This window comes from Ornithodoros turicata, chromosome 6, assembly GCF_037126465.1.
Source record: "Ornithodoros turicata isolate Travis chromosome 6, ASM3712646v1, whole genome shotgun sequence".
Lineage (NCBI taxonomy): Eukaryota > Metazoa > Arthropoda > Arachnida > Ixodida > Argasidae > Ornithodoros > Ornithodoros turicata.
The window spans coordinates 13,200,439-13,213,590 of record NC_088206.1 but is presented as its reverse complement, the minus strand read 5'-3'; the positions used below and the strand labels follow the sequence as shown (position 1 = coordinate 13,213,590).

The following is a 13,152-nucleotide window of genomic DNA, read 5'->3' as shown; positions in this document are numbered from 1 at the left end:
GGAAGTAAAGTAATCAAACTGAACACAAACACAGTGTCTGTATATATGGACATACTGCACATACATGTGATATACGGGGTGGTCCGCCAACCATTACAGAAATTCATAGTAAATAATGTAGGCAAGAGAGAGACATGCGGTCAAGTGATTTTTTTCTGCCAGGAACATTTGCCACATATTGGTACCATTTTTATTTTATTTCAATTGATGGAAATTGAATTTCTTGAATTGAACTCAGAAATTTCCCAAGTCAACCAAACGTTTTCTTTGCGGAAATGGGTTCCTTGTGGGCGTTTTACTCAGTATTGCACCTGATAAGACACGTAACACAACAACAACAGCTGAAATAAATTTGCGGAAATGAGTTCTTGGCTCCGCCTCTTTTTTGTTGGCTCTAGTTTGAGCACCAAAGTGCGGGGAAAGGAGGTTACATTGAGAGGGCTAGAATCCCAACCCACAGAACAAACACTCACGGTGAGTGCAGGAATCACAGCTATCTTATCAAAAACAAGGTCACCCGACGTTTTGACAGGCAGGGAAGGAAATCAATTTTTGGAGTGTTTTGCACTCCGGTCTCGTATGGCATGTCAATGTAACCTCCTTTTGTCGCACTTTGGCACTCAAACTAGAGCCGAGGACTCATTCGCAAGGATTTTTGGTGAATTTACTTCAGCAACTGTCATTGCATTATGTGTTCTATCATGTGCTATACTGAGTAAAATGACCAGGAGGAACCCATTTCTGCAAAGAAAACATTAGGTTGACTAGGGAAATTTCAGAGTTCAATTCAAGAAATTTAATTTCCATCAATTGAAATGAAATAAAAATGGTACCAATTTGTGGCAAATGTTCCTGGCAGAAAAAAATCCCTTGACCGCATGTCTCTCCATTGCCTACGTTATTTACAGTGAATTTCTATCATGGTCGGTGGATCGCTCTGTATGCATACAGGGCTTCGTATGAAGGAATCCTCACTTTGTTTATTGCCCTCTCTTACGACTGCAGCTTTTGAACTGTTTGTATATTCAGTATGAAAGAGTCATCATCTCGATTCAAAATTTGAATATGATATTTTATACTCGATGCAGAACTCAAATGGAATGCACAAATATTTACTTCAGTATTAAAAGGATCCGAGTATTCACCCAGCCCGAGTATTTTACATCATGCATAAGCCCAACGGTTTCCTGGTACTTACCCCATGTAATAAGTGACAGCTTCTAAAGCTCTCTGAAGAAGAACATCACTGCCAATTGGTGCATCTCTCAGTTGAGCTCGAAACTGATACTGCACCGCCTACAGAAATCAGAAAGATTGACATTTTATTCGGAGCAATTTTAAATTGCGACTGTCAAGCTATCAATACCTGAGCAAACTGGCCTTCGAGCAAGCACACTTTGGCAGCAGCTTGAGAGTCCCCAAAACTGTTGCAGTGATTCACGACTGTAGTTGGATCATAGCTTCCATGGAATACCTACAAGAATTTTACCACCGTACAGTATTTATAGCGCCTGACTTTTTCGGGTTATATTTTCCAGGAAAATCGGGGGGGGTAAATATCGGGCTATATTTTGCTTCAATAATGCGGGTGTAGTCGGGTTGAACTTAACTTGATTCAACCTAATTCTGGTTGAATCGGGTTGGATCAGGCGTAAATCTTTGGTTTGCTCAGCGTAATACACGACACACCAGTGGACACAGCACATCAATATTTAGTCTATGCATCTAAGAGGCAGCAGGGTCTCTCTTTAGACAGTTACAACACAGTTTCCAAAGTTGTGTGTTAGTTGTGATGTCTTCAGATTCCCCTGGTCCAGCAGTTTTCAGGGAAGTACCGGGGTAAACCCTGTTTTTTCCTGATTTGAATCGGGAGGTAAATATCGGGCATAATCGGGTATAACCCTAAAAAGTCAAGCCCTAAGTATTTACAGACAAGTTGGGCAACATGCTTTGGTGCCAGTGCAATGTCGGAATTCAGTACAACAATCAGAATGAGGGAAAACATATGCAGGGAGGAGGAAACATGGTTTGACTTCCAAATCAAATATGTCAGTGCAGAGGTCAAAAGTCAACATTTAGTGTTTCAGATGTCTCTAATAAATGAATTCCGGTGCAGCTCAACGAGATTTAACCTCTTACTACACACTGAACACAGTTATATTATATGTACACAGTATATTATGGTATACATAAGTAGAGCTGAGCATTTTGAGGCAAAGCCTGATATCACCCAAATTTACCCTCGCTAACTAGTGCAACAAACAATCTGATCTAGCCTGATTCCTATCTGTCAATTTTGAAGTTTCCCACCACACAGTTCACTAGCACAGGGACGAAGTGCAAAACAGATACACAGACACGGAGCAATATGGCAACAGGACGCCATGCTACTAGCAATAAAGCTTTAGTATTAATGGACACTCAAAGGCTGGTGGGGGTCTGGCTTGACACACTTTCAGTTTTGCGTACACTGTAAGAGCTCTCTTTACACCTTCCTAACCCTATGACCTAAGACATCCTGTCTTGTACTCCAAAGTAGATATGCATGCACATACTCTCCCCAGAAGAAATATGCATATGAATGGTAGACCCCAATTGTAGCAGCTAGAAAGTAGCAGCGTAAGAGTGGAGATTCTGATGGTGGCCATGGTACAATGGAGGCAATCATATCATCAGAGATTCATTGTGTGCATATATTTTGCCGTACTTGACAAATATAAAGGCGAAATTCCAAAATCGAGCAATCAAGTGAAGGCAGACTGAACTTCAGAAGAACTTCATTCACACGAAATAGTGTTCTGTGACTCCAGACACATACAAGTTGATAAGGAACAACGAGCTTACTTTTAAAGCAGTGTGCAACGCCTTAGGACCATATGGTGGGTCATCCAACGATGACAAGTTGGGAGTGACCACCGAACGTGCGAGGTAAGCATTGTAGCATACCTTCTGACGAAGCTGGTGCAAAACAGAAATCTTGTATGCACTAGAAGCATTTCTCTTCGGAGACTCTTACCGGTAATTCAGCTTCCAGGCAACAAGGATCAAGGGGCTGAGCTGCTTCCGTCGGGAGTGTGGATACGTGCTGGGGTTTCACCTCACCCGTACGCTGCCCCTGAGGAATGGTGATGAGGCGACGGTTCGTGCGTATGGTGATGAGCCGGCTGGCCAACACCTTGGTGTTCCGCAGCGGGTCGTCCGTGTTCACTTTCAGCCCCAACTGCAGAGAGACTTTGTTCGTTCAGTCAAAAGTGCTAGGATCATTTCACATGCTCTTGCACTGCTTGTACAGTGCTGGACAAAAGTTTACGGAACATGCTCCGACGCATTCCTTCCGCAGAGCGGCATGTTAGCAACGAATGGTACCGTAAGGACTTGCAAACTGAGTTACTAACTGAGTTACTAAACTGAGTAACTGAGTTACGTGACTGAGTTACCTGGGCACACATCTGCAAGTCCGTACGGTCCCACTCGCTGCTAGCGTGTCAGTCTGAGGAAGGAATGTGCCGGAGCATGTTCCGTAGACTTTTGTCCAGCAATGTACCACCCTTTTAGCATCCTTTGTGTATATACTTCTTCTTTGTATGGAATTCTGGTGCAATTTGATGCATGCACATGCGCTACTCTTTTCTTTGTGCGCGACAAACAGAACTCGGACTTTCTGAAGTAACCTAGGAAAAACTTGATAACCACCGTTTGTTGGTTTATTCAGAAAATTCTTTATTTTTTGTCCAGATATTTTAAGATGGCAAATGTGATAGAAAGAAAATTGTTTGGACAATCACCACTACCACTTGTACCAACTGCGTATTTATAGGTACAAGTAAGGGTTGTAGACTTCTTTTAAATCTAGGGGAAGCACCAGTAACAGCTGGAAAGATACACTCGTCCGAATTTTCTCCGAATAAAACTGGGGAAAGCCGAGCCATCGAAGCAGGCACTTAAATTTACTGCAAGTTCTCAACAGTGCCGTAGACTCCCATTAATTTGGTTCTGACAGGATCACAAAATTATAGGTCAAGTAGGGGGGAAAAACTGACAAATCCAAGGCCGACTAGATCCAGGCTTTACACGGGGCTCACTCCTGCCCTTGGATTGATAAAGAAACGGCTGTACCGTACCTGACCCGAGTCGTTCTGCCCCCAGGCCCATACTTTGCCCTGTATGTCAAGAGCAATGGTGGAGTCTCGCCCACAGCAAACTTGTGCTAGCTTGCAGTGTGACAGGTGTGATACCAACTGTGGACTCTTCTACACAAGCAGAGAAAGGGACAAGTGTTAAAATTTTATTTGCAAAATGTCACATAGTCATGCATTACGTGTGTAGCTATCGGCACGTAAATTAGCAGCACAGTCACGGAGAGTGGTGTTAGTGTCATCGTAAAAGCTGTATTTTTTTTTTTTTATGCTCGTTAAGTAGAAGTGTTTATCTTGATTCCAAGATAAGATTGAGGACATATTGCTGTTTCCTTATGACTTTCTTTCTTTTTTTTTTTTACTTTCAAAGTGCTCGCAAAATGTTTTATGAAAGGAGACAAAAAAAGGTTAAATTTTTGTGAAGTTGCACGGGACTAGTACTTTAAAATTCTGCATAACTGTACATAGAGCTTTAGAGTTTAACCCAATTCTTCCCCAAATTTGCACCCCAAATTGAAGGTTGCCCCTTTAGGGTGAAACCCCGGCAAATTGCCCTCACTGAGACGTCTGCAAGAATGCACACTAACTTGTTTGGCAGGAAATGCAGTTACACCACCATTTGTACCAAACCAGTACGGTTAATTTGAGTAATTGAGCACAATTTCTTTCCAAATTTAACATACTGGAAGTTTTTCCACACAAATTCGCATGAATTTAGAGCACATGTTTATTTACCCGATTTTCACCCCCCTACTAATATTACTACAAGAACTCCTTTTCAGAATAAAGGTAAAAACCAACGAATCTTTGACAAGTTTTTACCTGGTCCTTGCGATTTCCGAGACCCAGCTGGCCCTCCGTATTTCGACCCCACATGTACAGTTCGCCAGATTCTACGATTATAGCTGCATGATTGGCTCCACAAGCAACCTGCACAAAACATATTTTTCATGCACATGATTTTTCAATATCACGTACAGCACATTACATCAAAATCTCGCACTTTTACCTGCACGATATTTCCTTGGATGGCAGACACGTCCATTTCAGAGGGTGACAGGTGCTGCTGACTACCTCGCCAAGCCGCAGCACTGCCCACAGAGCTGGCTGCAGAGGAAGAAGCATCACGCAGGTTGCCCTGCGCCATCCCAGCTCCCCCCGAAGCCGAGGAAAAGAGCAGCTCGTTCTGAGCCACCACTGCCTGCAGCCGTGAGCGCCGCGAAGACTGTGCCTGCAGCCGCAGGCTCTGTGGGTTGGCACCCCATGTGAGGACCTTGCCTGAATGGCACACTGCAAACTAGAGTGGATCCCTATCAGGGCACAAAACATTTCTGAAATTGGTACCGTACCACTTGAAAGTATCCTGACGTGACAAGTCGAACAGGTTCGTCGAGCTTCACACGCTGGGGAGTGCTTCGTTTGACGGTGCTTCCGGTACCAAGCTGACCGAAAGTACCACAACCGAACGTGAACACGGCTCCCTTCAAATAAGAAGAGAACACACACTGTTCACAGACCGTGCTTCCCGAACAAAAATGTTTAATTGTTCACTGAATCATAGTTAGAATGCATAGGGCATGACATTACCTCTTTCGTCAGGGCTACAGAGTGTCCGTTCCCACCATAGGCATCGATGACTGCATGCTCCGTCAAAGCGGACACAAGCCTAGGACGGCGCTCGTCTGAGCAGCCACCATGACCCAACTGACCGTGTACTCCCCAGCCCCATGTAAACAACCTGCAATAATTTGTGCAATCAATCCTACTTTATAGTGAGTACATAATCTTAAATAAAACAAATAACCCACAAGTAGACTATCTCAATAAAACGCGCATACTCGTGTGTCATAAATTATCTTCCCAGTTTCTTCTATCCCATCAGTCAACAAGATGTGGAATTCTTTGCTCTCATCGCTTATCTCTGTCCTTGAACCATAATCATTTATTGAACCATCATTTATAATTATAGATATTATTGAGCAATCTCATGCAATATCAGAGTCATTCCTGTATTTATTGTGATATGATATTTTAAGAGTCTCAGTACGGGTATGGCATCCTTTCTCTTTTTGCTCCCCTTTTAGTGTACACAACAGTTTTGAAAATGGCATTACTTATTGAAGCACAAATTTACTCTATGTATGTTGTGGTGCATTGGCTGATAACGGCCAGTATACACTCATCGAGAATTTTCTTAACCTGTTGTCACCATATGTCCCAATAAACAGGGAACAACTGCACTCAAGAATCAATGGCAGCGTCTTGTCCCTGTGGGAACAAATCTGCTGAACGTCAGCACTGAGGAGGCACATGTCATGCCCACGACTTACTAGACGACTATAGCGACCATGTCATACGGACCCCTTCCCAACGCCGCATCTCGAGGCTAGCGGTGGCACTAGTCATCGGCCTGGTTATTGCATCCTCAATTTCTACAATACTCTCTACTTTAGCTTATCTTAGCACTTTTGTACAGGCGGTGGATCTCCCACGAGAGATGCGTTTTTATAAAGTTGATTATCATCATCATTCTACGCGTTTTCATAGGAACTGTTGATGTCGTCTGCTACGGTAATCGTGCTATTGCTTCTGCGCGTTCAAAATTCAAATTTCCATAGTCCAATGATGATTAGAGCCTGAAGTTTTAGGGTTTTACCCGATTCTTCCCCGAATTTGCACCCCGAATTGAAGGTTGCCTCTTTAGGGTGAAACCCGATTTTTACCTGGCAAATTGCCCTCACTGGGACGTCTGTAGGAATGCACTAACTTACTTGTTTGGCAGAAAAATGCAGTTACATCACCACTTGTACCAAACCTGTACAGTTAGTTTGAATAACTGAGCTCCATTTCTCCCCGAATTTAGCGTACTGGAAGTTTTTTCCCCCGAATTTGCATGAATTTAGTGCACATGTTTATTTACCAGATTTTTACCCCCGAATGTAGGAAAAAATATTTCCCGAAAACTTCAGGCTCTAATGATGATGCAGGTCTCGCGGGCCGATGAGTAGCGCCCCCAGCGGATCGTGCGGACGGGCTCCTCATTGGGTTTGCCGATTATGACATGGTCGCTATAATCTAGTAGGTCATGGTCATGCCACAAGACGGACACTGACCTTCCACTGGTGGTAAGAGCCAACGAATGGTAGAGGCCACATGCAATCTTAGAAACCTGCTTGCCAGCCAAAGTCTCTATAAGCTGGGGAATCCACGTCCGTTGCAACACGCCGAGGCCTAACTGACCATAACGGGACGAGCCACACGCAAAGACCTGCAGTCAAAGAGAAAAATACCCGGGTGATCAACCGACACAAAGCAGCCCAATGCCAGAGAGCTAAGAAACCCCTCAAAACATGCGGCCTACACACCCCGCAGTCTGTGTTGAAGAGGGTGTGATGAGTTCCACACGAAACTTGGCTCACTTTCACTCGTAAGGAATCTAGAATCTCCACGCACGCCGGACCAAAGATTTCACGGTGGTTCTCCTTGTGGCCCAACCTTAAAGCGGAAATGTGTTATACCTTAGCATGTTCCATTCTTTTCTAGCAGAAACCACAGGGCTCGGTCTGGTTACACAGAAGGTGAGGAACAGAGGAACAGTGGAAGGTGAGGACAAGAGTGGTCGCTGCCCCCTTTCATGCACGGACATTAAAGGGACCATGAAAGGATATTTGACAAGCCCACGGTCATTTTTAATCTGTTCCCCTGTACTAAAGCATTCACTCTGTGAAATATGAAGTTGAAAGTCGTTCAAATAGCGAAGATATTCTATATTAACCACGGGCGTGAACGGCAGCTGCTACGGTCCGCCTCCGGGGCGAACTGGCCGTGACATCATACGCAGAACGTGTTGCCGATTCGTGGACAGGCTTTTGCGAGCAAGCTGCAAAATTTGCAAACGAGCTTGCATACTTCGCCATGAAATATGTTTTAATTTGACCTCGAGACAAGATTGCATCTAACCACTGACACAGAATACTAAGAAAAATGTAATATAGCCATTGATTGTCAGCATGGTTACCGGAGCACGTTTTCCTCTTTGAACTTTGCCCCACTATTTTTGTCTGATAACTGTTGTACTGAATACGGTTAAAAGTAAGTGCGTGTATGATAGTGAGGGATCATGAGAACAGTTTCCTGCAGAGTACTCGGAATTCGTGAAAATCATTTCTTGGTCCCTTTAAGAAGGGCGCCTCATATTTTTTCCAAGCATATTTTTAATACACATGTTCACTTTTGTAAACTTTGCTTACTGCTGATAATGTTTTTTATGTTGCAAGGAATATCTGTTACTTCATACGAATATATTCATTGGTACAAGCACTATCCCCTGACACAAAGCACATGGAAATTGCACATGTAAAAAGTGCACAAAAAGTGATTGGCTGATTGATGGCCATATCTCTTATACACACTGAGAAATGCTAGCCATTTCATAATTAATCAAATGCCGTAAACAGAAACGTATTTAAAGTCATTCTACGTCTCGTGCAGCATATACAGGATGTTTATTTTTATTTATTAAAATTATTAAAAAAATAATTGAAAAACTAGCAGAGCAAAACAGATGCCGTTTTTGCAGTTGAGTTCTATCACCAGGATGACATCCCCTCGAAGAAAGTATATAACTACAAGATGACTAATTACCTAAAATTCATTAATTAATTCTTTAACTAGGGGATTTCGGGCAAAAGCGGGAGATCAGAATGAGAGACCATCGTAGTTGAAAGGCATTCCACATTTAAAAAATCCTGAAGCACACCCCTGCATTAAGAATCCATCCATCCCCGAATTTTGATATGCAAATAAGCTGAAACCGGAACAGCGGCGACCTGGAATGCAGGGGTCACATCACGTCAGATGGCCACGTGATTTGGAGCGATGGAGATGATTGGAGTAGGTGCCGACCTGCATCGGCAAAGGTCAGTGAAGGTGATGACCTCAGTCGGTGAAGGAGATGCGCTTCTTAGGCACACTTTTCAGTTTCGGTTCATTTGCATATCAAAATTGGGGGTGGATACGTTAACGCAGGTGCGTGTTTCAGGATTTTTTAAATGTGGCATGGCTGTCAAATAGGATGGTCTCTCATTCTGATCTCCCGCTTTTGCCCAAAATTCCCCAAATGGAGAGTTAATTCATGTATTTTAGGTAATTAGTCATCTTGTAGTTGTATACTTTCTTCGAAAGGACGTCAGCCTGGCCGTAGAACTCAACTGCAAAAACAGCATCTATTTCGCTGTGCTAGTGTGTGCTTTTAATACAAATTCTGTAACAAATAAAAATAAACACCCTGTATATCGTCCTATTATGCCATCTTATTGTATACCGAAAGTACGAACTGTACCACCCCTTCAAACTTCAGCGCCCTCCGTGGACTTCCAGCACCCCTGCTGAACAGAGTCCTCCATGTTGCCGTTACAATGAATACTGAACACCAAATGGGTACTTCACAAGCTTGAGGCTTAAAAATGCGTACCTTCCAAAGAGAGCTTTTCCCCAAGTGTAAGCCTTTCCTTTTGCCACATATGCTGCATGGAGTTGGCCACATGCAATCGATCTGTCCGAGTCGGACACCCTGTGACGTCGCTCCGTACTTCTCTCTGTGGAAGTTTCAGTGCAGCTCAAGAGTGCGGGAGTGTAATGCTTTGGTCCTCCACGCCGATAGTTGAGCATGAGCAGGACGAATATGAAGAATTTGATCAGATCCTCTTCGTTGACACTGTCATCTTCCTGCATATCACCAATATGACCTTTTTAATGTAAACCGTTTTACGGTATGTGAATTTCTGTGATTGTGGTACCTACAGATTGCGTCAAGTCCAAGGAGTCAGTCGATAGTGATGACAGTGACCCGGGATACCTGTGGTGGATAATAGAAATGTCTTAGTGGCTATGACACTATGACTATGGTGCTATGGCCATGGCTGGCTATGGCACTATGATGTCATACTTCCCAAAACTATAAATTAATTTTATGATACTTCCGCATCACATAGTGACACGATATTTTGGGAGGATACAGCGTGAGACACGTGATCATTCCAAACGTGGTTTGGAATTATATAAATTTGCTAGGCTTATAAACATGTGAGATTTAATCTGTCCACTTTCCATGCTTCATCATCCTCAAATCAGGTTGGGTAGGGGAAGCACCCAATTTGACATCACATCAACAACTGAACAGTACGCCCAGCAGATGCTTTGGTGCATATGAAGGATTGCTTTACAGCAAGTGACTGCAGTGCTGCGTATGGCTTTGGTCCTGCAGTGCACAGTCATACTACGTATTTACTCGCATACTGGATGCTCTCGTGTATTAAACGCACCTCCAACTTGAGTGCCAAAATGATGGTACTTTCTTGTTCCCCGCATATTAAACGTGCCCCAATTTTAGTAGCATGGCCAGATTGTCTCGCACAATGCCAACCAGCGTATCGTGCTCACAAAGCCGCTCGTACCATGCAGTCAATCAGAACGAGCGCCCAGCACCAGAGTGACGACATACAATGAACATAGAGGAGCATTTCGTCCACGCTGATAAATGGAAGATGATTTGGTGTGCGAGAATCATGAGGATGAGGGACGATCGCGATGTTCGATTCCAGGGAGACTGCTGCGGATATCTGAGAAAAACACAGGAGTTAAGCGTACCTTAAGTGTTGGGAGCCAATTTTCCTCCACGTACTACTGAACGTGCCTTCTCAATCGTGCTAGGTTTTTGGGTAAAAAATGTGTGGGTTTTACGCAAGCAAATGTAGTATTTGTTCTACATTAAAACAAAAAGACAAAAGCATGTCAGAAAGAATGGGCATCCTTCGTAACTGTGTAGCTCACTAGCACTACACAGCTGCCAGCATGATCCGTCAGGATTAGTGCTGAAAAGACTTTCTCATTTCGTGTCAACGTCTGTCTCCAAATTACAATGACACAAACTTATGCGAGCTTTCCCGTACCTGCCGTGCTTTGAACATGCAAGCACCCGTCGTATTGCTATCTTGACCATGTGACGGGAGGCGTCGTACAGGCGGGCAAGGCGTTCCACCAAGACAGTGTCCAACGACGGTAAGAGATCGGCTACAACTCGTAGGTGACTGGACAGCAGCGACAGATCACGTGACAAAGGCAGGAGAAGGTCCGGGTCTGTCACGCACCATACATAGTCCGCTGCATGGTAGTGGTACAGTTTAAACTTCAGAGTAAGCAGCATCTTCCTTATGTGCGCTGCACTATGTAGTATTTATAGTTACACAAGTAGCATGCGCACCAAGAACTTGCGCAGGCTTCGCATTTCACTGTACGTATGTGATTATGATTATGCCAGAACAAGAAAATTTTCCAACTGGATTACAGCTGATCCCATTGATAAAGTCCCAACATCAAAATGATTCGACAACTATCGATGGTTTTTGTCGAGAGCTAAGCCTTCAGTTGTCCAAATTATCAGTAGTTGGACTGGTAAGGCATGAAAGGTTATAATCCGAACCCCTTCTGTGCCTCCGACTAAATTTTTTACGTAGAACTTTCGTTTTTCCTATCATTTATCTAGCTGACACTTGAGAAATTTCATGTGTTTGAAATATGGAAGTCACCGAAAAATGTTCATGTCCATCGCATTCATCTAATAATCTGGTGTTACAGTTTCGTGCATGAAATCAATGTAATTAGACTAATTTTATTCATTAATGACCAATTAAATAATTAATTAATTCATTAATAAAGTAAGTATAATAAATTAAAAGCCACCACAGAAACATGACTTGAAAACCCGAGACGAGGTAGAGGACGATAACAGACAAACACAAAGACTGTGTTTGTGTTTGTCTGCCATCGTCTTCTACCTCGTCTCAGGTATTTCAAGTCATGGATCGTCACCACCAGCTCGCTTGCTACCTAACTTTCCTTTCGTCACCACAGAAAATTCTATGCCCAAGACCTCACTGCACCTCTCCAATGGAGAGAGCCCTCTTGATTCTTTTTTTTTTTCTTTTCTTCCTTCCTTCTTTAGAAACTCGTCGTTATTCCTTTTGCTCAAGACCACTTTAGAAAACAAAAGGTCAGATCAGCCTTTTAAGTTTAGTAGCCCCACGTGACACACCATTTGCAGACTGGACCAGAAGAGATCCGTAGCCTCGGCTGGTAAGAGCAGAGCACGTAGCTTCATCCAGTGCACTTGTTGGGTTAAAGTTGAGCAGCAGCTCAAGCATAAGCTGCCGCTGGCCCCGCAACTGCACAAAATATTTAAACTGTATGAGAATTAAGCGTGCAAATTAAGGAACATGATGAAGTTTTCAACAAAAAGAAAACTCAATGTGGAATTCAACACATCCATGGTTTCTAACCGGCTAGGAGACAACTACAACGAAGAATGGGAATGCTAACTTCTTGACTGGAATAATAAGCATGTTACCTAAGGTAACCAGCAATTTTACATATTTCAGGTGACCTATGGGAGTTTTTACAGTTGTTTCTAATCATGAAAGGGCAAACAAGCTAAAAAATGTAAGGAGTTAGCTAAGGCGCATTTTTTCCTTGCATATGTCAGAAGAGTGCAACTCACAAGAGCACAGAGACGAAGCAGGCCATAGAGACGTTGCTCGCAAAGCATCCGCATGACAACCGAGTCATCGTAATAAAGGTTTTCTTGAAGGAAGTCTCTGTGGAGATTGCAACCATAAAGTATGTCTTCAAAACAAGGCAAATATAGAATGATTTGAAGGACGATTAATCTAATTAATGTGGCGGAAATGCGTTAGCATTTGACATATTCTCTTGTGTATTTTCTTACGATTCCAACTTGGGGCTTCTAATGCTAATGCATTATCACCAATTACCACTAGTTATCACTTATCACTAATTATCACTATCACCACTACATTACTACTATCTACAAACTATCTACTACTGTACCTACGATCTAAATCTACTATCTACTTCTCTTCTCATGTCTAACATCCTATGTCTCAACTCGAGGCTTCACACATCCATCCAACAGACAGACGGTCATGATTTTCCAACTTGG

General features: G+C 43.1%; 1 protein-coding gene across 2 annotated transcripts in view; it reads right to left on the bottom strand.

The window, feature by feature from the left end:
• LOC135399146 (uncharacterized) overlaps positions 1 to 13,152 on the bottom strand; it is a 32,276-nt gene that overhangs the window by 7,205 nt on the left and 11,919 nt on the right. For both annotated transcript variants that reach the window (XM_064630883.1, XM_064630882.1), the window contains exons 14-29: positions 12,691 to 12,787; positions 12,229 to 12,358; positions 11,087 to 11,297; positions 9,939 to 9,993; positions 9,610 to 9,863; positions 7,502 to 7,631; positions 7,250 to 7,404; positions 5,724 to 5,874; positions 5,486 to 5,617; positions 5,146 to 5,433; positions 4,959 to 5,066; positions 4,122 to 4,250; positions 3,017 to 3,220; positions 2,845 to 2,958; positions 1,367 to 1,474; positions 1,199 to 1,296 (exon numbers count right to left, since the gene is read on the bottom strand). In XM_064630883.1, the coding sequence (XP_064486953.1) occupies positions 1,199 to 1,296; positions 1,367 to 1,474; positions 2,845 to 2,958; positions 3,017 to 3,220; positions 4,122 to 4,250; positions 4,959 to 5,066; positions 5,146 to 5,433; positions 5,486 to 5,617; positions 5,724 to 5,874; positions 7,250 to 7,404; positions 7,502 to 7,631; positions 9,610 to 9,863; positions 9,939 to 9,993; positions 11,087 to 11,297; positions 12,229 to 12,358; positions 12,691 to 12,787 (2,364 nt within the window). The remainder of the gene's footprint in view (positions 1 to 1,198; positions 1,297 to 1,366; positions 1,475 to 2,844; positions 2,959 to 3,016; positions 3,221 to 4,121; positions 4,251 to 4,958; positions 5,067 to 5,145; positions 5,434 to 5,485; positions 5,618 to 5,723; positions 5,875 to 7,249; positions 7,405 to 7,501; positions 7,632 to 9,609; positions 9,864 to 9,938; positions 9,994 to 11,086; positions 11,298 to 12,228; positions 12,359 to 12,690; positions 12,788 to 13,152) is intronic.